This window comes from Eptesicus fuscus, chromosome 4, assembly GCF_027574615.1.
Source record: "Eptesicus fuscus isolate TK198812 chromosome 4, DD_ASM_mEF_20220401, whole genome shotgun sequence".
Classification (NCBI taxonomy): domain Eukaryota; kingdom Metazoa; phylum Chordata; class Mammalia; order Chiroptera; family Vespertilionidae; genus Eptesicus; species Eptesicus fuscus.
The window spans coordinates 4,111,697-4,137,501 of record NC_072476.1 but is presented as its reverse complement, the minus strand read 5'-3'; the positions used below and the strand labels follow the sequence as shown (position 1 = coordinate 4,137,501).

The 25,805-nt window shown below is 57.1% G+C and overlaps 1 protein-coding gene across 4 annotated transcripts in view; it reads right to left on the bottom strand.

The window, feature by feature from the left end:
- The window catches only part of PRKCB (protein kinase C beta), a 305,124-nt gene that overhangs the window by 117,980 nt on the left and 161,339 nt on the right, over window positions 1–25,805 (bottom strand). For all 4 annotated transcript variants that reach the window (XM_008152760.3, XM_008152759.3, XM_054714439.1 and 1 more), the window contains 2 exons: window positions 11,825–11,936; window positions 11,133–11,261 (listed from right to left, as the gene is read on the bottom strand). In XM_008152760.3, coding sequence (XP_008150982.1) covers window positions 11,133–11,261; window positions 11,825–11,936 — 241 coding nt within the window. The remainder of the gene's footprint in view (window positions 1–11,132; window positions 11,262–11,824; window positions 11,937–25,805) is intronic.

Genomic DNA, 25,805 nt, shown 5'->3' with positions numbered 1-25,805 from the left:
TGCCCATCTGCCTCCCCCAGGGAGCAACCTGGGACACCCCCAGCCACACTGCTCCCTCACAAGGCCTAGCCGGCCCCCTGTCTACCCACCGGCCTGGTCACTAGGCTCCAGCCACTCCGCTCTCCGTCAGCTCCTGCAATGCACACGCGCCTCACTGCTCCCTCGGGCCTTTGCCTGTGCTGTTCCCTCTGCCTGGCATGCTGTTCCCTGGATTTCCAGCAAGCTGGCTCCCGCCTGCTCACCATTCAGGTCGCGACCAAAGGCCCCGGCGATGACCCCAGCCGCCCTCAAGCACAGCCCTGCTTTGTTTTGCTTTCTTTGGGCCTTTATCGCGGTCTGTCTGCTCCAGTTCATTTCCGTCACTAGGAAGCATGCAGGGCCACAGGCAGGCGCAGCTCGCTCACAGGGGTGAGCAGGAGCCAGGACTCACTCCCGCCTGCGTCCAAAGGCCGCTCAAGCCCTGTGAGCACAGCCTCTGCTGGCCCACAGTCAGAGCCTGGCCAGCGGTCAGTGACAACAGGAGGCTGCAGGCGACAGAGTAAGGAAAGCCTTCTGGGGGGGGGGGGAGAGATGGGGGGAGCACAAAGCAGGGAAGGGAGGCTCAGGCCATTGCACGGGAAGGGCTGAGCCGGGGGCAGTTGCTGCCTGAGTCTTATTCCAGGGCACGTGGGTGGGTTCAGCACAGAGGAAAGGGGATTCTGGCCCCGGGGTACTGACACCACAGCTTCCCGTGGGCCCAAGGGCCAGGGCCTTCTCAGAGGCAGAGGTGGGGCCGGATGGCTCTCCCCCACCGCCTCCCACCCATCCCCGAAATCCGTGGCAGCCCCACCCCCTTACAGGAACAGAGCCTGGTAGACCAGACACATGCCCCTGTTCCCACGGCCAGTCCGCAGCAAGGACTTTTATGGCATTTCAAAGTGCGGACAAATCGCCTGGGAGCTGGTTGAAGTGTGGAGTCTGACTGCGGGTCTGGATGGAGCCAGACATCCGCATCGCTAACCGGCTCCAGGCAACGCTGCTGCTGCTGGTCCCAGAGCACTCGGAGCAGCCAGGGCCGGCCTATTCTGAAGCGTGAACCTCCCCCAAAACCCTGCGGCCCGGCCACACGGCGGGGAACGGAATAGGAAGGCAAGGAAGGCAGACCTAGAGGCGGGTGGGCTCAGCCGGGCAAGAAACAGTGAGGGGATGCTGTGACGAGGGCGGCAGAGAGCCATCAGACGGCAGACACCCGAGGGTCAGCGAGCAGGCCCCACTGGAGGGAGGGTGGGGGAGGCCACGCAAGACACACGCTATGACAGCAAGAACCCAAAAGCACCAGGCAGAACCTGGGCCCGGCTCTGCCCAAGCTGGAAGCACCCACAGTCCCGTCACCGACACCCTGTCACTGGGATCAGCCACTTGTCTCACTGCTCTGGGTGGTGGAAACGGTTAAGGGAGTTTTTTTCTTATTTAGAATTTTCCTGTTTTTTCCCACCCAGCGCCTCCCAGTCCCACTTCCCCACCCCTCCCTCCAACCCAGGGTTTGCAGCCTTCCACTCCTTGCTTCCCACCCCGACAAAAATACAAACATAACTCCACACATAGAAAGCATCTGTTGCAGCTGCTTATTTCTTCGAAATGAGATCGAGCTAAATATATTTTTATGCAACGCAGTCCTCTCACTGAATGCCTCGGAGATGGCCCTCCACGGCAGGGGTTGGCAATGTTTCCAGTGAGGGCCAAGGAGTAATGTGCTAGGCTTTGCAGACCATGCAGGCTCTGCCGAGACCACTCAGTGAACTCAGTATCACCAAAGCAGCCAGAGGCAACGTGGAAATGAATGGGTGTGGCTGTGTGCCAATAAAACTTTATTTATAAAAACAAGCAGTGGGCCATATCTGGCCCATAGGCCATATAGTTTGCCTGCCCCTGCTCCAGGGCATTAGCTGTAGTTCTGATGCTTTGGTGTTTTGTTTGGTTTTTAATTAGAACTTTTATTATTTAAGTTTTTAAATGATAAAAGTATCATATGAAGTATACTATACATACAAGTATCAAATCATAATGACACAATTTGATACATTTTCACAAAGTGAGTACATCTGCGTAACCAGTTCCCACATCAAGACCAGCTCCACAGAAGTCACACACACCCATTTTAATTCATGGTTTTCAATAACTGTGTCATAATAGCCCATAAAAGGGATACACTGTAACTGGGCAACTCCAATTCTTTGCCACTGGGACCTGCACATCAATAAACATACTTGTTCTGGACTTTATTTCCCTGTGTGCTGGTGTTTTATTTCAATAGGACAGAGTTCCCCAGGGTAACACGTACATATTTTGACAAATACTGCTGGACCGCGTCCCCCCAGGCAATGGCCCGTGCAGCCCTGCAGGCCTGGCCAGCCCCCTTCCACGCAGTTCGGCAGGAACTTGGAGGAGCAACTCGGTGCACCCAGCACATCCCGGGGCTTGGGGCCTTGGGCAGCGGCTGGGCTCGATCATTCTTACGGGTCTTTCACACTCAGGGAAGAAGAGAAGGAACGTGGAGTAGAAAGACTCCAGCTCCCTCCATCTCCTCAAATCAACCCCATCTCCTTCAGGGTCCAGGACACCGACCGACCACTTCACAGGCCAAAGGCCTCGAAGGAAGGGCAGGCGGGGGTCTGGCCCAGCCCCAGGGGGTGGGCAGACATGATCTACAACACCCTGAAAGAGACAGTCAGCGTGCCATAGATAGAGCTAGGCCTTAACTCAGCTTCCTCAGGACAAAGCCACTGGAGAGAAACAAGTGTGTTTCAGGGAATGTTCTCTCCAATGAGTACACAACAAAGTGTTTTCAATAACCCTACTTCATGCACTGCAATTTCTTAAAAACAAGAAACCCAACCACTGTCAAGTATGACGTACTCCGAGGAACCTTGGGTACCATGGCCCCCATTCTCAGAGCTCGTGGGTGTGGGGGGGGTGTGCCTGTCTGCCACAGGGTCTTGTTCTGAGGATGGTGTCCGTGGCTTGTACCAGAGCCCCAGTGGCCGCTGTGACAGCAGAGAAGGGGACGAACTTGATAGGGGTGAGGTCCCTCAGCCGTATCCATCCCACAGAACTCAGCCATGGCACATCGATGTGTGCACGTCACTCCATTACGTTTTACCGCAAACGTAAAAACAAAACTGCAAACACGTTCTGAGTTCCGGTTGATGCTGCCAGTGTTGAGGGACCCACTGTCCTTACCTTACGTTAGAAGGTATCGGAAATGAGATGATTGGCGGGTGGAGAGCGAGATGCAGGGATACTGATGAGGCAAGTGCAGCAAATGTGGTGGCAGAACCCGGGGGCGGACAAGTGGGCGTTCAGGGTAAGATTCTTTCAGCACGGCTGTATGCTGCACATTTTTTATGCTAAGGCGGCGGGGCGGGGGGGGGGGTGGAGGTACTAAGCAGTAATGTCTAAGGGAGGGGGACCCACAAGAGCTGGGTCCTGTCCCCACTCTGTGACGTGTGGCCTGGAGAAGCCCCCTCCTCTCCCTGGGCTCAGGGCCCTGGGAGCCGCTTTAACTCCCCTTGGCCACGCCCCCCCTTGTGGTCCACAAGGTCTGAGCAGCTCTTCCAAGAGAGCCTTGGGGAGGGCCGCTTCCAAGGCAAGACTGCCCCCTGGTGGCCCCAGCAGCCTAACTTAGGAACATTTTCTAACCCATTGACGCTCCGCTGAGCAATGTTTTGAGATATTAACACATCAGGAGTATCACCATGACAGTTCCCCTTTCCTCATCAACCCCATCACCTTCAGTGTCCCTTTAAAGCAGAAAGCCAGCTTGGGGGGGGGGGGGAGGGGGAGAGGAGGCAACAAGCGCCCTTGGCTCTGTGCTCCAACCACCCCAACGCAGGCTTCCAACAGGAAACCACATGGAACTTGGGGGATTTGTGGACACAGTGTCCTGAAAAAAACTCAAAGGCAGTGAATTTTAACCTGAAAAGTGGGATATTCCCCATGGATGATGAGAGAGAGAGATCCCCAGGGTCCCAGGGTCCCAGGGTCCCAGGGTCCCAGGGTCCCAGGGTCCCAGGGAATTGGCAAGAGCCCAGATTGTGAGGCCCGTCCCGTGCTGAACCCAAGGGCCCAGAATACGCGGGGCAAACCCTGGAACCTGAGTGAATACCGCTGCATGAACGGGGTGCCGCCATTCTGGAGGGAGGAAGGGAAGCAGGCTGGGCGCTAACAGCCTCCCCTCCCCCGCCACTCCACCTCCCACGCTTTCCTGCCTGTGGCAGAGTGGGGTAGGTCTGTGGACCGTGGAGCCAGGTGCCTGGGCTCGAATCGGAGACCCACACTCGCTGTGTGAGTCCTGGGAAGTTAACTGGCTCTGAGCCTCAGTTTCCTTGGGTGTAAAAGGGGGGAATATGAACACCGACGACAGGATTGTTAAGATGACTAGCAAGTTGACCTACATAAGAACCTGGCATACAGTAAGTACTCAATAAACATAGCTAGCACTACTTTTCCTATTTGCCCTGACACAGTTTGCCCATTTCTGATAACTCCCCTGCCTCTCGCAGACCCAGCCCATCCATGCCTGCTCCGGACAACTTCTGGTGCCCTCTGGGGCTCCCAGGGGAGGGGACCACAGTGTGGCCACATTTCTGCGTTTCAACTTAATGAATGATCTGCGTTTGTCTGCCCTCAAGGCTATGAGCTCCCTGAGGGCAGAGGCTACATCTCACTGCCATTAGGTCCAACCTGGTCCCCAGGCCCTTCTGGAATGGATGGATGCCTAGATGGATGGATGGATGAATATGGATGGATGGATGGATGGATGGATGGATGAATGGATATGAATGGATAGATGGATGGATGAATATAACAGATGGATGGATATGAATGGATGGATGGATGGATGAATATAATGGATGGATGGATATGAATGGATGGATGGATGAATGGATGAATATGAATGGATGGATATGAATGGATGGATGGATGGATGGATATGAAAGGATGGATGGATGGGTGAATATGAATGGATGGATGGATGGATGGATGAATATGAATGGATGGATGGATGAATGGGTGGATGGATGAATGGATAGATGGATGAGTGGATATGAATGGATGGATGGATATGAATGGATGGATGGATGAATGGATGGATGGATGGATGGATGGATGAATGGATGGATAGATGGATGGATGAATAATGGATGGATGGATGGATGGATGGATGGATGCATGGATGGATGAATATGGATGGATGGATTCATGGATGAAAATGAGTGGATGGATAGATGGATGGATGAATATGAATGGATAGATGGATGAATATGAGTGGATGGATGAATATGAATGGTGAATGAATATGAGTGGATGGATGGATGGATGGATGGATGAATATGAATAAATGAACACACTCATGCTTAGAGCCCATCTTACCCTGCTACCTATAGCAAGCCACTTTCTCACACCAGGAACACCTAATCACTCCAAACTACCCCACCTCCCACCTCACCCCTCAGTACAGTGCTGAAGTAGGGGAAGGTGCAGCTCTCAACTTGCCCCTATGGCCATCAAGAATGATGTCTCATTGGTACGTTCTTATTCTGATGAGTGAACCTCAAGCTTGGAAAGGATCTACATACCACAAGCCGGGGAGTCCTTCTGGGAGCTGTCAGCTAAGAGAGTGCGCACAGAGCACACCGACTGGAAGCCCCAGAGAAGCTCAAAGAAGCGCGCCTGCAGCTCCCGTCAGGAACGCCGCCTCTGTGCGTGTGACTGTGGCTGTGGACTGGGGCTGGCGAAGGGTTTGCAGCGGGCTGCAGTGGAGATGGGGATGGGAATGACGGGATGCCAGTTCTACGTTAACAGGGAGATACTGGGTGGCAAGGGATTAAGTGCATAAGGACGTGGGCTTCATCAACTCCCCACCTTTGACCTGGGCTTCTGGCGCCGTATGGCCGGCTCCTGTACCCACTGGGCATCATGATGTGCATATGCTTCTACACGTCCCACTGCTGGGCCTTTTCTCTTCTACGGACCCAGGGAGCGAGGGGAGTCATGGCTCTGAGGGTGGGTCCTAGACCCAGTAACACTGATGCTGACCTTGGACCTGGTCCCTGATTCTCTGCATGGTCTCCTTCCTATGAAAATAACGATGTGAAATGGAGGAGTGGGTGAACTGCAGCTCCTGATGGCAGGGCGGTGGCTGGGGGTCGCCTGTGAAGTCCTCCACTCCGACACGCCTATCACCATCCTACGCTCCGACACGCCTATCACCATCCTCCTCTCCTACACCCCTAACACCATCCTCCGCTCCTACACGCCATCACCATCCTCCGTTCCTACATGCCTATCACCATCCTCCGCTCCTACACGCCTATCACCATCCTCCTCTCCTACACCCCTAACACCATCCTCCGCTCCTACACGCCATCACCATCCTCCGTTCCTACATGCCTATCACCATCCTCCGCTCCTACACGCCATCAGCATCCTCCGTTCCTACACCCCATCACCATCCTCCACTCCGACACGCCATCACCATCCTCCGCTCCGACACGCCATCACCATCCTCCGCTCCGACACGCCATCACCATCCTCCGTTCCTACACGCCTATCACCATCCTCCGTTCCTACACCCCATCACCATCCTCCGTTCCTACACCCCATCACCATCCTCCGTTCCTACACCCCTATCACTATCCTCTGCTCCTACACGCCATCACCATCCTCCGTTCCTACACGCCTATCACCATCCTCCGCTCCTACACGCCATCACCATCCTCCGTTCCTACACGCCTATCACCATCCTCCGTTCCTACACCCCTATCACTATCCTCCGCTCCTACACGCCATCACCATCCTCCGTTCCTACACGCCTATCACCATCCTCCGCTCCTACACGCCATCACCATCCTCCGTTCCTACACCCCATCACCATCCTCCGTTCCTACACGCCATCACCATCCTCCGCTCCGACACGCCATCACCATCCTCCGTTCCTACACGCCATCACCATCCTCCGTTCCTACACCCCATCACCATCCTCCGTTCCTACACGCCATCACCATCCTCCGCTCCTACACGCCATCACCATCCTCCGCTCCTACACCCCATCACCATCCTCCGCTCCTACACGCCATCACCATCCTCCGCTCCTACACCCCATCACCATCCTCCGCTCCTACACCCCATCACCATCCTCCGCTCCTACACCCCATCACCATCCTCCGTTCCTACACGCCATCACCATCCTCCGCTCCTACACCCCATCACCATCCTCCGCTCCTACACCCCATCACCATCCTCCGCTCCGACACCCCATCACCATCCTCCGTTCCTACACCCCATCACCATCCTCCGCTCCTACACCCCATCACCATCTTCCACTCCTACACGCCTATCACCATCCTCCGTTCCTACACCCCATCACCATCTTCCGCTCCTACACGCCTATCACCATCCTCCGTTCCTACACGCCATCACCATCCTCCGCTCCGACACGCCATCACCATCCTCCGCTCTTACACGCCATCACCATCCTCCGTTCCTACACCCCTATCACCATCCTCCGTTCCTACACCCCATCACCATCCTCCGCTCCTACACGCCATCACCATCCTCCGTTCCTACACCCCTATCACCATCCTCCGTTCCTACACCCCTATCACCATCCTCCGTTCCTACACGCCATCACCATCCTCCGTTCCGACACGCCATCACCATCCTCCGCTCCTACACGCCATCACCATCCTCCGTTCCTACACCCCATCACCATCCTCCGCTCCTACACCCCATCACCATCTTCCACTCCTACACCTTACACGCCTATCACCATCCTCCGTTCCGACACGCCGTCACCATCCTCCGTTCCGACACGCCGTCACCATCCTCCGTTCCTACACGCCATCACCATCCTCCGTTCCTACACGCCATCACCATCCTCCGTTCCTACACACCATCACCATCCTCCGTTCCTACACGCCATCACCATCCTCCGTTCCGACACACCTGTCACCAGTACGGAGCGATGCCCATCACACCAGGGGCCGGAACAGCGCGGAGCAGGGGCAACACGCCTGCTCCCCTGGAGCTTAAAGCCTGTGGGGGACGCGGCACTAGCCCACCCGACAGGAAGCCGACACCGGCACAGGGGCGGCTGGGGCATCAGAGCATCCACGACAGAGAAGGCGGGGCTCCCCTGGGGGTTGGAGCTCCAACATGAGTTTGGGGAGACAGAATTTGGGGAGACTGACGGTCCTCACAGAACAGCCCTCTTGCCCGAGGAGGGTCTGACTGCGGGGATGCTGGGCCCAACCTCCGCATGGGGCTAACGCCCGTCTCCGGGGGACCACACTCCCACTCCGCCTCTCCCTGCTCTATGCTCACTCCTCGCCCCATGAGCAGCCCTAAGCATCAGGTCCTTCCATCACCAAGCCATCAGCAAGCCCGTGCCAAGGACTGGCTGTGCCCGGAGAGGTGACGGAGCAGCAGCCGGGCACCGGGACCTGCCGCCGGGCCAGGGCCTGTGCGTGACTCCAGGCGAGCTGCTCAGCCGCCCGGAGGCTTAGTTTCCCTTCTGTGTGAGAGCACCAGCTCTCCCTCCATTACCACGGCACGCGGACAGCCACGGCGGGACAACAGCGCTGGTGGCTACCTTTAACGCGATCAGAACTCTGAGCACGAAAATACTCGGCCCCTCACTTTCCTGCTTTTTAATTGATTTTAGAGAGAGCGGAAGGGAGAGGGAGAGAGAGAAGCACCGATGTGAGAGAGCAGCATCGATCGGTTGCCTGCTCCACACACCCCGGCCAGGGATCCACCTGCAAGCTGGGCGTGTGCCCTGACCAGGAACTGAACCAGGCACTTTCGGTGCATGCGATGACGCCCAACCAACCAACTGAGCCACACTGGCCAGGCTTTGCCCCTCACTTTAAAGGAACCCCAACTTTCCTCCCTTTCCCCGTTTCACTTGTGTCCCCCAAAAGATATATTCAAGTCCTAACCGCAGCACCTGTAAATCTTACCTTATTTGGAATAGGGTCCTGGCAGATGTAACCAAGTTAAGATGGGGTCGTACTAGGAAGGGTGGGTCCCTAAAGCAATGGCTGGTGTCCTCAGAGGAGGAAATGTGACACAGAGACATGCAGGAAGGAATGCCAGGAGATGATGCAGGCCGAGATTGGGGAACGGCTGATGGCAGCCACCGGCACGCAGAGATGGGCAGGGACCAGACACCCTCGGCGCCTCCGAAGGAGCCAGCCTCCCCTGCCGACCCTTGGATTCAGACTTCCAGCCTCCAGAGCACTTAGAGAACAGGTGTCTGTCCCATTAGGCCATCCGTTCGTGGTATGTTGTCGGGGCGGCTGTAGGAAATGAGTATTCACAGGCAGATACTAGGATTGCCAGAGCAATATGGAATGAAGGGGAAGACTTTGGCCTTGACTTTCGAGGAACACTGTATTGCATTAGCTGGAACAAAGACTCCCCAAGGAATGCCCATAGAGACAACGTAGCTAAACCACAGAAGGAAGAGCCGGGGGGTGTGCAGGGCGCTGGAAGGAATAGTGACCTGGTACAGTGCCCTTCAGGGTCAAGCAGACCCACGGGACCGCGTGTGCGCGCCTCTCAGCCTGCTGCGGGCGGCAGAACACTGCTGCTCCTAGCGCAGGGGAGGTCCTGAAAAAGGAACGCTGTTTCCTTGGATGCTTTGCACGGTGACTGACACATTAAAAACTCAAAGGTTAGCTACTGTGTTATTCTTACTCTGCTTATTAATGGAGTAAGGTTCGGAAGCATAACCTTTCTGAGCCTCAGAGCTTCATAAAATGAGCATAATAGGCATGCACAAGGCTGTTGTGAGTAATGAAAGAGATAACATGTACAGCGCTTTTAACTGAGGCATAATGGACATGCAACATGGAGCCAGTTGAAGGTGTACAGCGTGCGGATGTGATACACTTGTAGATTGCAATACGACTGCTGCCCTCCTTCACGTCACGTAACTATCACTTCTTCTCTGTAGTGGGAACAAGGGTGGACCTTAGGCCATCGTGATGACGGGGTGTGAGCCCCCATTCATGAGCTCCAGCAATGCAGACTGCCCTAACAAGGGAGAGAATGGTGCAGCTGCAAGGTCCCTGTACCATACTGAGCCTTGTAGTTCCTAGAATATGACAGTAGAGGGCAGCAGGGTCTCACTTTTTGCCCCTTCACCCACGTGCTTAGTCCTGGGAAAACCAGCTACTTTTGAACAAGTGACTGCAGGCTCCTGTCCAGAATCCCCAAGCATCCCGGTGGGGTGAAGTCCGCCACTTGCCATCTTTTTACAGGAAAAAGCAATTCAGTGGGTGCTCACCGGGTGTCACGACCCCCAGCTTAAAACAGGGGTTATATTTTACAAGGGCCAGCACATCAGAGCTACTGAATCATTCTGGGGCCTCACAGACCAGTTTTGGCAAAATCAGTCCCTTTCGTGATCAGTTTCCTAAGTTACCAAGTGATAAGACCCTAATTCTGTTGGCTAGCTCTAATGTCCCACGCGCGGCCAGTCAGAGCTGGTTTCGCCTCGGCTTGTGGCTGCGTGCTGACCAGTGCATCCAGCGGGCCTCCCCCTCGCCTGAGCTTCCTGGGGGGCAGAGGTTCTGGGACGGCCCATTACCTGAGTGACGGACACCTCGCTCTCTCGTCCCCAGTCCCACCGCACCTCCCCAGCAGGCTGAGGGCCCTCCTTCCCATGAGAGCATACTTCAGAAGTACCAAAGGTATGGAGGATGGTACCAGGGACCAGCGTAGCCGCTGTCAGGTGCCAGAAAGAAGTATTTCCAACACGTGGGAAGTCCAGGGACCCACCTGCACCTCCCCAAGCAGAGACGCTCTCCCAGGTTTCTCATCAAGACCCGCTTCTTTCCCCGGGGCAACACGGGAAGAGCCCAGCACCCCGTCTCTGCTGTCTTACTAAAGGAGCCACAGGCGCACACTCCACAGACACTGAGAGAGTGGGAACGGGGCGGGGGCGGGGGGAATCCTGAGCTCCAGCCCCGAGGGGCCCAGGCGTTTCCGGGTGCTGGGCGGAAGGGCTGTGGTGCGAAGCAGAGGCGGGTGGCGGGGCCCTGCCCGTCGATGATGGAAACAGCGCCCCCTCCCCGGCCACCTACCGAGGACGATGAGGACGGGCCCCTCGATGTGCGCCTGGATGTAGATGCGGCCGCGGCGCTCCGTGTGGTCCGTGCCGCAGAGGCTGGGGACGTTCATCACGCAGCGCTTGTGCACGTTCATCATGCAGGCTGGGGGCGGGGCCGGGCGAGGCTCGGGTTGGCAGGGCTGGCAGGCCTGGCCCCACCCAGGCACGGGGCCTGCTTCCCTCCTCCCTTCCAGGCGCTGAGACCCCCCAAGCTTGGCCGCAGCAAGCCCACCCCCAGCTGGGTCACGTCAGGCTTCTCCAACCCACCCACCCCCACCCTGAGGGTCAGAGGAGGCGGAGCTTGTCCAGCCTCCTGAAGGCTAAGGGTGCACCCCACACTCCCCACACCCACCCACCCTCCCCCCGACACCCACAGGCCCTGAAGCCAGAGTCACTAACTTCATACCAGTGAGGGAAGATGTGCGTGGGGGGACTTGGCCAAGCTGACACCCCAACTCCAACACAGTGGGGGGTACGGGGGGGGCCTAACACCCCAGCAGCCCCCACTCCATCATAGCGGGGGGGGGCTAACACTCCAGCACAGCAGAGGAGATGGGGGGGGCGGCCAAGAGGCCAAGGCTTCCCTGGAGCAGAGAAGCAGGAGCCCGATGGGCGTGACTGGCAGGCAGGTGTTGCAGCCAGCAGGCGGAGCTCCCGTGTACTTACTGTCACATTTCATCCCCTGGTGGATGAGTCCGTACAGCAGCGACCCGCAGTGGTCACAGAACGTGGGGCTGGAGTAGGTGTGGATCTTGAACTTGTGTTTGCTCCGGGGGTCCTAAGGCCAAGAGAAGACAAGAGGCCAGCGTCAGCCGCATGCGTCCCTCTGCAGAGTCCCTGAAGAGCGCGCTGAGGGCAAGCCCGCCCCCTCCTCACGGCTCTCAGGACCTTCGCTGGAGCCTGGGCCAGTGGCCGAAGGGGCCGGCCAATGAGGGAGAAGCGGGCTCCCCGGTCGGCCGCAGCACACTCGCTGTGCCTGCCTGCACCCGGGCCTCCGTCAGAGAACCCAGCCTGCCGGCGCCGGCCTGCAGCAAGGACTCCCGGGCAGCAGGCACAGTGCACACACGCCAGGTAGGCCCTGCACTCGCTCCTGTTCTCCCTCCACCTCTCAGCAAGCCTCTGGAGCAGGGGCTCCCAACAGGGGGCAGCCCCCACAGGGGCAGTTTGACCTTTAAGGGGGGCAATTTGAGAATGAGCTATTAACAGCGCACTTTTTGCATTGCTTATGGTTCTAGGGGCCTCGTACACAGTATATAGCATACTAGAGGTCCGGTGCACGAAATGCATGCAAGGGGCTCGGCCTTCACAGCCCCGGCTTTGTCCGGAAGGTCGTCCGGCTGTCCGGTCTAATTAGCATATTATGCTTTTATTATTCTAGATATGCTGACATATTTATGCATTTCAGTTCTCTACTATATGTTTTGAAACGTTATTTGCTATTTTTCATATCACTTCATATTATTATTTTTTAAATAATTCCTTAGTGATTTCTTCCTCAGCACTTCAACTGTCCTTTCGTTCTTTTATTTTTCTCTTTCATGGGTGCCATGTTCTTTGGAAGCTTGTTTAGACCAAGTTCATGGCCTTTTAGGCTTCCTCCACGTGAATAGGAGCTCACTTTTTGAATAATAAGAATTCTATGTCACGGGGGGGGGGGGCTGCGGGGGGGCGGCATCAGGATGTTAGAGATGCTTAGGTGGGGCCTGGCCAAAGAAAGGCTGGGAACCACTGGTCTAGAGTGACCGCAATCCCACGTCTGGGATGAGGCCATCTGCGAGGACCTCATCACCTGCAGAACAGGGCTCAAGGTCCACCACAGAGTGCGCAGGCTGTGGCGGAGACGCTGGTTCCCACCAACACCCGCTCTCCCCTTTCCTAACAGAATGCTGGAGTTAGAGCAGAGCACAGCCGCCCGTGAGAGACCGCACTTCCCAGCCTCCCTTGCAGCGGTGGGCCGGTGTGACCGAGTTCTGGCCAGTGGGACGTGTGCGCTGCGGGGTAAACTCCCTTAAAAGATTGTATGAACACCCGGCCCTTTGGGCCCCTTTCCCCTTCACACCAGCTGGAAGACGGCGAGAACTGGAAGGGACCACTCTAGACTCCAAACCATCCGCACTAGCCTTGGACTTTGTCCCTTTGGACAGACCCTGAGAAAAACCTACCTTCTCTCCTCGGTCACTATGTCCATGGGCCACTGGTTACAGCCACTCACCCAGTTCCCTCGCTGCAGACTGCAAGCACCATGAGGGATTTGCTCTCCCTGACAGCCCAGGGCGTCTATTGTATTTGGCGTGAAGGAGGAGCTCAATAAATATTTAAAGAGCGAGAGCTCACAGTTATTGAGCTTCGGCTCATGCCTGGAGCTGTTTTCAGGGACAACCAGCATGAACTTACTTAATCGTGGGTGGAACACCCCATGAAGTCCGTTCCAGGTACTACCCCACCCCAGATGAGGAACGGGAGAGCAGGGGTGCCAGGCCCCGCTCCGGGCCCCGCTCCGGGCTCGACGCGGCTGCCAGGGACAAGTCGGAGAGCTGTGGTGGCAGCTCGGGCTGAGACCACCGCTGACCACTGAGAGCCTGCGCATGCCCAGCTGCTTAAGGAAACGCCGTGGCAGAGCTGTGCCGACACACGAGCGCTGGCCAGGAGGACGGAGCCAGTCCACAAGGAGCCGGGAAGGTCGTCCACGGTCCACGTGGAGGCTGTGGGAGGCTCCCCCGCCCTCGCTCCCCTGCCTTCGCTTTCAGGGGGACTCAGTCTTGCAAGTGCCCACTCCACCCCCTCCCCACAGTCCCTCAGACACCCAGACTGAGCAGGCATGCCCCTCGCCTCTCCCAGCCGGGGAGCTCGGAATACAGCCACACGGCCCCATGATCTGCGATCCCCAGGAGGCCCTGAGGGACCCGTCCGTGCCTGTCCCTGACGGCGCCACCTCTGAGGTGGACGCGTCTGCACTTGGAGAGGCCCCCCCCTGGACACGGGCGACTGGCAGGGAGGTGAGGTTTGGCTCCAATGGCTCCATGGTTCGTGGCTGGGACGCAGGCCAGGAGACAGGCTGAGGTGGGCTCCAAGGAAGAGAGAGGAGCAAGGACAAAGGTCACATGACCTCGGCTGGGGCCTGGTTCCAGTCCCTTGGGGACCTGCCCTACAATTCCACCTGACGCCCCTGTGGCCTCTAAACATCCTTCATGCGTAAGCGATCCAGGTGGGCAGCCGCTGCCTGCAACAGGGCGGGGGGCTGGGACTTACAGCCCTAGGGTTCAGGCACTGCCCACTGACCAGGCAGAGGGAACAAGGCCAGCTGTGCTGGGAGCTAACCCTTTCATTGCCAGTCATAGCGAGGGAGTGAGGGGCCAGCAGGGGAAGAGGGTGGGGGAGCTGTGAGGGGAGGCCCAATGGTCCAGGGGCTACTAACCAATTGGTGCAAGAGCATGCCAACACTTGCACAGCTGGCACCCTATGCTATGGGCCGGTTAAACGCCAGCTCTGTCTTCAACCAAAACACCTCCCGCCCCAGCTCCGAGGGGCCCGCTGACTGCCCTGGGTCCAGGGAGCCTGAGTCAGAAGCTGCCTCCGTCCTGTTCTGATTCCATTCAAAGGTGCAGCGCCCACCTCCGCCTCCTCCCTCCCGCCTCCTCCCTCCCCCATCTGGTTCTACACTCAGACCCCCCCACCCCCCGCCCCGGGGAGGGGCCTCTGCCTCCCGGCCCCATCCCCAGCCTCGGGCCTCCTTCCCGCTCAGGGGCCACAAGCTGGAGGCCGGGCTACAAACCGAGCCTGGAAACAGGCTGCACTTGGCCCAGATGGTGCTTCTTAAAAATTTGACTTAGTTGATTTGAAAATATTTAAAAATCATGAAATGTCAGCTCAAAAAGTAAATTTCTGGCTCCTTTTAAAAAAGCACAAGTAGTGGCAACACTGTGACGCATGGCTGTGGGCTGAGCAACGGCCGTCCCCTTCGGTAAGCGATACGCAATCCAGTTCTCCACAGTCCACACCGCTCCCTCTTGTCTCAAACCACGCCCGCCTCCTCCCTCCCCGCCTGGCCCCTCTGCCCGCCCCGTCCTCTCTCCCCACAGCACACTGGCCGGGAGCCAGCCACAGGGGAGCACACTTCCGCCCGTCCTGAGCACGCTCAAGGGCTCACGCCCAGATGCTCTCAAAAACAGGATCGAAGCCCCCGCCTCCCTTCGCAGCGTCACCACCTGATCTCCAGGCCCTGGGCATCTCTCCACCCCGGAATCAGGGCCATGGACCCTGAGTGACTCCTGTCCCACTGTGTCCTGTGGCTCAGGCCCACCATGCTCTGTCCCGGGTGAGCTTGGATTTCCACATTTCCTTTCGCTTCTGATGCTGAGTCAGGAGCCTGATGAGTGACAACAAAATGATAATCACCTGCTGTGCCTTCTGCTGCCCCCATGCACTGAGCACAGACCGCCTGCCACGCTCAGCGCCGGGCTCCGGTCATGTCATCAAATCCTCACTCTGGCCACTGAGTGGCAGGCAGTCTTCTTCTGGATTCCGGACGGCGGCTGGGGCTTAGGGAAGGAAACGGTCCACAGTCTCCAACAAGACAACGGGGGAGACAGGCGTGGAAGCCAGTGTGTCGGGCTCCGGCCGTGGGGGCAGCGGGCAGAACACCTGGCTGCCCCCTGCTCCTCAGCCTCCCCCAGGGGGTCCCGACCTCACAGGGGGTGCAGAGGAGGACAAATGCAGCACCAGCCAGTGACAGCCACTTGGGGTGCCCTCCGCCCACCCCACAACCAGTCTTCATGGTGAGCACCCAAGCCCAGGGCCGAAAGACAGGCAGACCCCACCCGAGCATCTCAGGACACGGCCTGAGTCCAGACACAAGCAGCTCAGAAGGAAGAAGCACAGGCCAGAAACAAACCGAGAAATCCTGACACGGCTGCGTCAAAACCTGAAACAGTGTCCCTCTGTGTGGGGCTGGGGGTGCCCTCTCCCGGTCTGCATGGCGCGTGGCCTGCCCACAGGTGGGCTGAGCTGAGGCAGAGCTGCAGGAATAGGCAGCTGATTGAAGCACCAGGTCGGGAAGCCCCGGCAGTGTCCGTGGGGAGGAAGTTCAGGCTGTGCCACCCCCGCTGCTCAGCGCAGGAGCCCCTGAAGGGCCCCTCCCAGGACCCACAGGCAGGCGGAGGGGAGACCCGGCGGGAATCATCTCGGGACAGAGGGGAGGCTCTGGAGTCGCTGTGTGATCTCAGGCAAGGGACACCCTCTCTGAGTCTCCGGTTCCTGGCCCACCAAAGGGGGATGAAAAGCCAGGCCCACCGCGGAGATGTCTGAGGCGGCGGAAACGGCCGTGCTGAGCGCATGAGCCGTCTATGTGGCATGGCTATGTACCCCGTCATGTGATTTGTGCAGCACTGCGTTTTAACTGAACCGGCCATTTTTACTCAAATCAAGCTATTTTAAAACAAAACTCTGCGAGATTGTAAACTCGGGAAATCAATGTGCAAATTATGTTTTTCCTACTACACCTGGAAATGAGCCAGGCCAGTCTTCGAATGGAGTTGAAAGTGCTCAGCCCAGTCTCCCTGAGGGCGGTGGAGTGAGACAGCCACTCCTGGGGGGCGGGCCGCCGCATGGGACACCCACCCACCCGCCACACGCACCAATGGTTCTCCCTCGCACCCTCACCCACTGCCCGAGTTCATGCTGGAGGCCACCCCGCAGAGGAGGGGGGCACGTTCACGGCTGTTCCTTGAAGGAGGAGGTACACGAGCCAGCGCTCCCAGCCCGCCCGGGGAGGAGGGCTGCTGACAAGCCACAGTGCAGCCGCATACGAGGCGCATACGAGGAACACGGAAGCGCCGCGTGGTGTGGCATCGTCACGGGTGTATTCGTAAGTGAAACTGAAAAAGGAAAAGGAAACCCAGGTGCAGAAATGAGTAGGTCTCATGGTGCCGTTTTTCGTGAGAAAGTGAGAAGGGACGTAGAGTGCATGGCTGATTCTTCCAGCCCCGCACAGAGGGACATGGTACAGAGGGACACGGTACTCCGAGCCCGCACAGACGGACACGGTACAGAGGGACACGGTACTCCCAGCCCCGCACAGACGGACATGGTACAGAGGGACACGGCACTCCCAGCCCCGCACAGACGGACACGGTACTCCCAGCCCCGCACAGAGGGACACGGTACTCCCAGCCCCGCACAGAGGGACACGGTACTCCCAGCCCCGCACAGAGGGACACGGTACTCCCAGCCCCGCACACAGGGACATGGTACAGAGGGACACGGTACTCCGAGCCCCGCACAGAGGGACACGGTACTCCCAGCCCCGCACAGAGGGACACGGTACAGAGGGACACGGTACTCCCAGCCCGCACAGAGGGACATGGCACTCCCAGCCCCGCACAGAGGGACACGGTACAGAGGGACACGGCACTCCCAGCCCCGCACACAGGGACACGGTACTCCCAGCCCCGCACACAGGGACACGGTACAGAGGGACACGGTACTCCCAGCCCCGCACAGAGGGACACGGCACTCCCAGCCCCGCACAGAGGGACACGGTACTCCCAGCCCCGCACAGAGGGACACGGTACAGAGGGACACGGCACTCCCAGCCCCGCACAGAGGGACACGGCACTCCCAGCCCCGCACAGAGGGACACGGTACTCCCAGCCCCGCACAGAGGGACACGGTACTCCCAGCCCCGCACAGAGGGACACGGTACAGAGGGACACGGTACTCCCAGCCCCGCACAGAGGGACACGGCACTCTCAGCCCCGCACACAGGGACACGGCAGGGAGCAGCGGAGGCGTGTGCCGTGCGCACCTGTGGAGGCGGAGGGCAGGTGGGCAGGGAGGAAGCCGCGCCTCTGTCTGGATGGTAAGTAGCTCGTTTGACTGTTTTTCTGGGAACCACAGAAACCCCCCAGCAGGTACCACTACGCCGGGCCCCAAAGTGCACAGAAAACGCCAAAAATTCCCAGGAGACAGGGAAGCATGTGGGCTGAGGTTCTGTGAACATGAAGTGAGTGTAATGTTAGAAGCTGTGATTACACTGTGGTTTGTCCCTGGAGAGGGAATAGAGCTGATAAGGCTGTGTCAGCGCACGTGTGTGTGTGTGTGTGTGTGTGTGTGTGTGTGTGTGTGTGTGTGTATACACGTGAGCACGTGCCTGGTAACTGTCTGCTCCTGCGTTTGACACGCCACGCCTTCCTCCAGCCCCACTCCTCTGGCAAATAACTGATGATCCCATGTGAAGGACAAGCGCCGGGCGTACATTTCCGTGGCGTTTTAAGTCTGGCTTCCTGGGTTAAGATGGGCACTGGAGCCACGGTCCCCATCGGGTTAATCCACAGCCAACACAGCTCTGGCAGGCAGCCATTGGCTTCTCCACGGGGCAAGTCATTCAACCCTTTTAAATGTCAGTTTCTTCCTGTGGAAACGGGAGGGTGACCACAGCAATGCCCAGTTCCTCAGGTGCGGAGAGATCCCGTGAGTCACTGCACGGGGCTGCCCAGGCGCCGCTGGTGGGAAGGAACAGTTAAGGACTCCTCGGTGTGTCGGGAACTCTGTCCACAGCCTTCGTCCGGGTTTAAATTCAGGTTGGTTTCTTTCTAAATGGTTGGTAACAAATTTTCTCTGGTTCCCCTTTTCCTTCCTGTGTGTCTCTGCTGCTGCGGTGACTTCTCTTACCGTTTCCTTCTGCTCTGAAACCATTCTTTCCCTCGCACACCATGGCAGCAGGCGCTGGGGGGAAGGCCTGTAATTTTTCTTGGTGTGTAGTCAGTTGTAACAAAAGCTGCAGATCTGAAAGGCCTCTTTTGTCCTCCGCTACTTCCTCGCAAATCCTTGTTCATTTTTAAATCTCTCTTATGCTCCACTGATCTGTCTCTCGGTTCCTGCCGCAGTCCCATCCTCGTTAAACATGGCATAGGTTTATAATATCATCTAGAAACATGCATTATACCCACCCACCCCTCTGCCAGCATTACTGTCTGCTTTCAAAACTCCCATGGTTATTCTCACCCACGTATTCTTCCAGAATATACTGGAAATGCCAACAGTTCCAACCCTACATCTTGTCCCTTCTAGAAAAATCCCCACCTGCAGCACCAGCTCAGTGGACAGTAGTGTGTCTAACCTCACGCTGATGGACCGAGGTCTGGTCAGCGACATGCAATGTGTAAAGGCTGAGCTGGGCCCAGCAGAATTCCCAACAGGGACCTGTGCAGTGCCGTGCCGGGTGCGGGGGCCGAGCTGGCGGTGGGTGGTGAGGGAGGTGGGGGACAGCGTCAGGGCTGACAGCCCAGAAAGCAGAGAGACGGACAGTGTGGCTCAGCACGGCGGCACTGAGCCAGCTCTCCTGAAGACAGCCCTGGGCTGGGCACGGCCTGGCCCCGCAGGCATCTGAGGTGGTAACTCCCCCAGCCCCACACCCACCAGCATACCAGGGAGACTGAGTCACAACCGCGGCATCCACTGCTGAGCCTCGCGTCGGTGCAGACCGCCCCCCAACCCCAGGGAGCAGGGAGCCCTCATGCTCTCAGAACACGGGAGTTTCCTTCCGGAAGGCTGTGTGCGTGTGCAAGCCAGCCCAACCCTGCAAGGCACCAAGGCATCCAGCACTCGACCTGCAGATTCAGCCCCGTCGATGCCAAGGTCGCCAGGGTCTGAGAAGCCGCGTCCTTTCCAGCAGGCGAGGCCTGGGCTGGCCAGGGAGCCGCACCACCAGAGCCAGTGCCCCATGCAGAGGCGGTCAGTGGCAAGGCTCGCGACCAGGTTGTCCAGCTCCCCCGCGTACAGCCGCCCCCCTGGCCACGAGCCTGGACTCCACACTTCAGCTCCCTCTCGGTCACCAGAGATAACATCGTATCTTCTCCTGGGATTGTTATGGTGACTGCATTCCTAAAACCTTTAAGACAGCTGCTTGGCAGAGAGCAGGTACTCAATGAACAGCAGGCACTCGGCCCCTGTCATTCACAGTGAATTCCTGCTGACCAGGCATCTATGTCTACTGAGTTGTAACTTCCCCCAAAAAACCCCCAGTATGCTCCCACTTCTTGAACTTCAACCTGCATTTTTCTGCACCAATTTCGTCCACTAAAGCAACGAGCCATTCACGTGTTTATCATTTATTCACCAAATAATCGCCAAGCACCTCGCGTGGTCAGGCGCCGGATGAGCAAAATCAGACACAGGTTTGCCCTCCTGCGCTCCCAGGAAGAAGACAATAAAAAAGCACAAATAAATGTATACTTTCAAGTGCTGGGAAGGAGAAGCTCGTGGGGCTGAGCGAGTTTGTAGCGAGGGATTTAGATGGACAGAGAGGTCTGGGAGCCCTCCCTGCGGAGGTGAAGTTTGAGCTAAGATCTGAAGGATGAGGCGTAACTGGGGCCCAAGCCACCTGGCTGGGGCTCTGTGAGCAATTCAGCTGCATACGGTCCTGCTTCAAGCCAGGATCTGGCTGGCACCACCCCCAGTCCCTCCTCTACCCTCCCCACCTGCCTGGCTCCCAGCGCTGCCTCAGCCCCCCTTCCCTGTCCCCAGCTCAGACCCCAAAGCTATGAGACCCCAGCCCCCCGTGAGAGGAGATGTAGTCGAGAGCTCATAATAAGACTTCAAAGCTAGCTGGTCAAATGCAATCCCAGCTCTTGCTTCCCAGTCATGGGCCTTGAGCAAGGACCCTACACGCCTTGGAGACAAGAGCTGCCATGTGGGACCCTGCAGAAGAGCAGCCTGCATTGCAAGGCCAGGCTGCGTGGGACCGAAGCCCAGCTCACGGACTTCCCAGCTGTGTGACTCTGGGCAGTTTACCTAAGCTCTCTGTGCTTTAAAGTAATAATAATAGCATTAAGTCCTCATAGGATTATGAGAATTTAATTAGTTAATATTTGTAAAGGGCTCAGCACAGAGCCTGGCACTTAGTGAAATACTATCCAAGTGTTTGCTGAATACAAGAACCATTTCTTTGTTCTAGATTCGCCAGGATTAACACGATCGTGAGGACACTGCGCTTGCTTAGCACAGGGCCGGGCATGTAGCACCTGATGTTAACTGAGAGTGAAAGCTACATCTGTGACCTTGGGCAGGTCACTTCCACACTCTGGTCTCAGTTCCCCCTTCAGAACACAAAGGGGTGACGCTGGGCATTCCCAGGGGCTTTCGAAGCTGACAACCTGGGTGGTCCAGGCTGTTCACAGAGCGGCCCGCCCCTTCCTGTGGAGGCCACGGTGTGGATCTGTAGCTCAGAGTGTGCAGCAGTGGGTTCAAGGAGCAGTCACACTGCAACAGATCACACGCTCCCGTCAGAAAGAGTCCTCAGTCACCCGCAAAGCAAGCACACACCCCGCCCTGCCGCCTCTGCTCCCCGCAGCAGCCAGCGGAGGGACAAGAGACATAGTTGCACCCCTCTCCCTGCTGAGGGGGGGTCGCCCAAAGGCAAGACCAGGGCACAGGCGCTGTGGGCTGGACTTCGGGGTGCAGAGCACAGTGTCCAGCTCCCTCTGCACGGAAGCCCTCGCACACCCAAGTCTGCCTGTCAGAGGAGCAGAGAGACCCTGGGAAGACGAGTTCTGTGCACGCCCACCCGCCACCCTCTACCCAGAACCTCACTGGGCCCACGTGCCCCCCAGTTTCCGGGGGAGCTGCCAGGGCCCCGCGTCACGTGCAGCTGTGAGGGACTCAGCGGCCGCCACCGAGCCCACCTTCAGGGATGACAACAAGGGTGATTACTGCGACAGCAGCAGCTAACTCGGCCAGGCACTGCGCTGAGCTTTACACACCATTAACTCATTTGACCATCACTGAAATAGGCTGATTATCACCCTCGTTTCACGGGGAGAAAACGGGAGCACAGAGGAGTTCATTAAGTTGCCCAAGGTCACAAGCTAGTGGTCTGGATCCTAAAGTTGGGCTCTTTGTCACCATGTCACACCCCTGTGGTGTGTGGGAGTCAGCCAGGGGTCTGAACCCCAGACGCACACTGAACCCACTGGGCGGCTTAGAATCAGCCAGAGTTCTGCTTTCACCTGCCTACACTGGGCCCAGGCACCAGTACTTGGTTATAAAACTCCACAGATAATGCGGCTATGCAACCAGGGCTGAGACTCACTGAACTCGGGGGAAACTCACTGAAAGTTGTGGCCTGGCAGTGGGCAGCATGTGCAAAGGCCTAGTGGTGGGAGGACTGCTGGGGCACGAGAGTGAAAGAGGAGAGCTCAGAGGTGGGGAAGGGAGTGGTCAAGAGAGGCCAGACATGGCCGGTGTGACCTATGAACCAGGAGGTCACAGTTTGATTCCCGGTCAGGGCACATGCCCAGGTTGTGGGCTTGACCCCCAGTGTGGGGTGTGCAGGAGGCAGGTGATCAATGATTCTTTCTCATCAATGATGGTTCTATCTCTCTCTCCCACTCCCTTTCCTCTCTAAATCAATAAAAATTATTTTTTTTAAAGAGGACGGAGGGATGAGTGGGTCCCCCGCACGCAGGGCGGGGCGGCCATGTAATCTCTCTTCTAAAGATGAGTGCTGGAGAATGACATGGGCAGAAGGCAACAGGATTCCGATGCAACGGAATAACTGGGTGTGTCGTGGGCACGCTTGGCAAAGGGGTGTGCGATGGCCCTGCTCAGAAGCCACGCCGGAGACTACACCGTGGCCATGTTTTCAGCAGTGCAGCGACGTGCTCACATCTGAGTGTCAGAAAGACGACTCCACTGCAACGTGGAAATGACAGGCTGGCGAGACAGAGAGAAGTCAGGGATTCAGGACGGGAGGCCGCCTGCCCGGGGCGGCTGAGTGGAGTCTACACAGCGTTTCTCTCTGTGAGGATGAAGAAGAGGGTAGCAGTATATCGTGGTGATTAAGACAGACTCTAAGGCCAGGTCAAGTTCAAATCCAGACTCGGCTTATTAGTCATCTGAGTTGGCAAGTTGGATACCTTGTCAGCCTCAGTTTCCTGTTCTCTAAAATGGGCATATAAAAGTCTCTTTCTCAGAGGGTGAAGATGCCATGAGTGAGTGTATGTAAGTCACTTAGAGCAGCAGCTGGCATGCTCGGTGCTACATAAGCGTTAGCCATAGTTACTATGTCGGCGGTACAGTAGGGGGTGGCAGTGAGCAGGTGAGGAAAGTCTGGGAGCATGGAGGAAGAGGCCCCAAGGCTTCCCATTGCTCTGTGGGACTTTGGGGATTCCGTTATGGGGCCAAGGGGGTCAAAGACAGAAAGTTGCATGAGGAAGGGCTGAGATGCAGAAATAAGAAACAGAACCAAGACCTGAAGGCCAAGCTTGAAGGCAAACGCAGGCTCACCATCCTGGGTCCAGCAGACACGTGTATAAAGCCAGGCCCCGCTTTCAGCTCTTGGCATCTATTCATCCCTATGAAGCAGATACCTTGTCATCCTCGTCTCAAAGGTGAAGAGATAAGAACACAGAGAAGTTAAGAGACTTCTCCAAAGTCACATGAGAGGTGAGCCCAGGTGCCATCCTCTTAACCAACACGCAAGACCCGAACCTGAGCCGGCACGTGTCACCCTGCCCTCACCCCAAGCAGCCACGGAAGGTTCCAGAAGGCAGTTGTGAAGATAGGAGACCCTACTTCAGCCCAGAAGTCAGGGACAGGTGCCAAGTAAACGCCAGAAATGCTTCCAGTGGGCCTCAATGTAGAGGAAGGTGCGGCTTGGCTGGAGGGAAGGGCAGCCTGGCCCGATTCTCCCAACTGAAAGGAGTTAGTGTGGTGACATCTGGCGGTGGGTGGCGTGGGGGACTGACCAACACAGGACGCCACGGCGAATCTTCGCAGGCGCCTCCCAGTCCTGGCACAGCAGGCGCGTAATAAACAGGCAGAGCGCTGAGGGCCCCTCCCAAAGCTTCAGGAGGAGCCCACCTGCAGATCCCACCTGACACTGACATGTAAGGTGCTAAGTCCAGCAGGGGGCGCTGCGGCCCTGGCCCCTAACGCTGGGCCACACTGCCAGGGAAAGGGGACCTCTTCATGCTTTTAGAGCTCTTGCCCGGAACTGCTGCTCCCCCCTACACCCCAAAGAAGGCTGGCTCGACTCAATCCATGTGTCCCCTACTTCCGGCATGGGGAAGGAGTCCTCCCGCTAGCAGTCTGACCCACTGATGCAGACACATGCAGCCAGCCGTGAATGCGCTTCACAGACACCACAGCTGTAATCCTCGAATGATGTGTCAGCACCTATAATTAGGAGACTTCCCTTGAAAACTTGGAAAATCTGGACGCTGGTCCTTTAAATAGCGGGAATAAAACCAAGGGAGCCGAGCAGGCGGCTGCCCCTTTGGGACAGGGTGCACGCGCACCAGACGGACACTCCCTTCAGCACACGCTGGGCTAATCCATTCACCTGCTGGCCCGCGGCTCTGAGTTGACCACCCAGAAAAGTGGGATGCTGCCATCACTTCCAAGTCATGTGGCCACACACAAAATATTGGGGAAGCAGCCAATCACAGGAGAAGGCCAACCATATAATCCCCTTCGAAGAGAGTTCAAAGGCAGCAAGCACACTGCTCCCACAGGGGCTGACCACCCCCACTCCCGCCAGCGGGCGAGGGTTCCCGTTCCTCCGCCAGCGCCAACACTTGTCTTCCGGGTTTGTGTTTAAATGTCACCCTAGCAGGTGTGGGTGAGGCCTCATTGTGGATTGACCCCCATGTCCTGATGCCTGGCGACATGACGCTGTTTCGGGTACCTGAGGACTATGCGCATGTCTTCTTTGGAGAAATGTCTATTCGAGTCCCTCACCCATTTGGAGGCCCCTCAAAAACTAAAACATGGAGCTGCCATATAACCCAGCAATCCTGCTTCCGGGTATTTATGCAAACGTTGACATCGGGATCTCAGGGAGATTCTAGCACTGCAGCACCATTACGTAAGGCAGAGCAGCCGGGTGGGAACAACCTAAACGGCCATCGGCAGGCACGTGCTACAGAAAATGGTGGATGCACACAACAGAATACTGTTCAAGCTTTAAAAAGAAGGCAGTTCTGCAACATGGGCCAACATGGATGGACCTAGAGGACACTGTGCTAAGTGAAATAAGCCAGACACAGAAGACCGCCTGACGCCCTTCTATGAGGATCTAACATCGTCAAACTCACAGAATCAGAGTGGAAGGGTGGGTGCCAGGGGTCGGGGGGAGAAGGGAATGGGCGGTTACTAGGCAACGGGCATAAAGTTTCAGTTAAGGTTGATGAGTAAGTTCTAGATCTACTGTACAGCATCGTGTCTACAGCCAACGACACTGCACTGCTCTTAGGAGAGGCGGGTAGAGCTCATGTTCTATGTTCTTTCAAATAAAATAAAACTGAGCAGTTCAGTGGGAAGGAAAGCAGGTAACCTGTTGCTGACCTCGAAGGCCAGGCTGGGCTAGGGCCTGGGAGGCAGCACAGAAGGCCTTGGGTTCTGGTTGTAGAACCAGGTTCACTGTGTGAGAATTTATCAGGATGGGCACTTCTCCTGTACAAGTTTTCCAAAACCATGTGGCCAGCCCAGACTAAAACCAGAATCTTTAAATCCAAATTCCAAATTCCTAGGAGAGGGAGTGGGGCCATTCAAGATTGGGGCTGGAGTCCATGCGCATCGGGCCAAGGCTGTGGGGTCCCAGAGCTGCTGGGGTGCATCCCTGGAAAGGCAGTTCTCAGAGGAAAGGGGG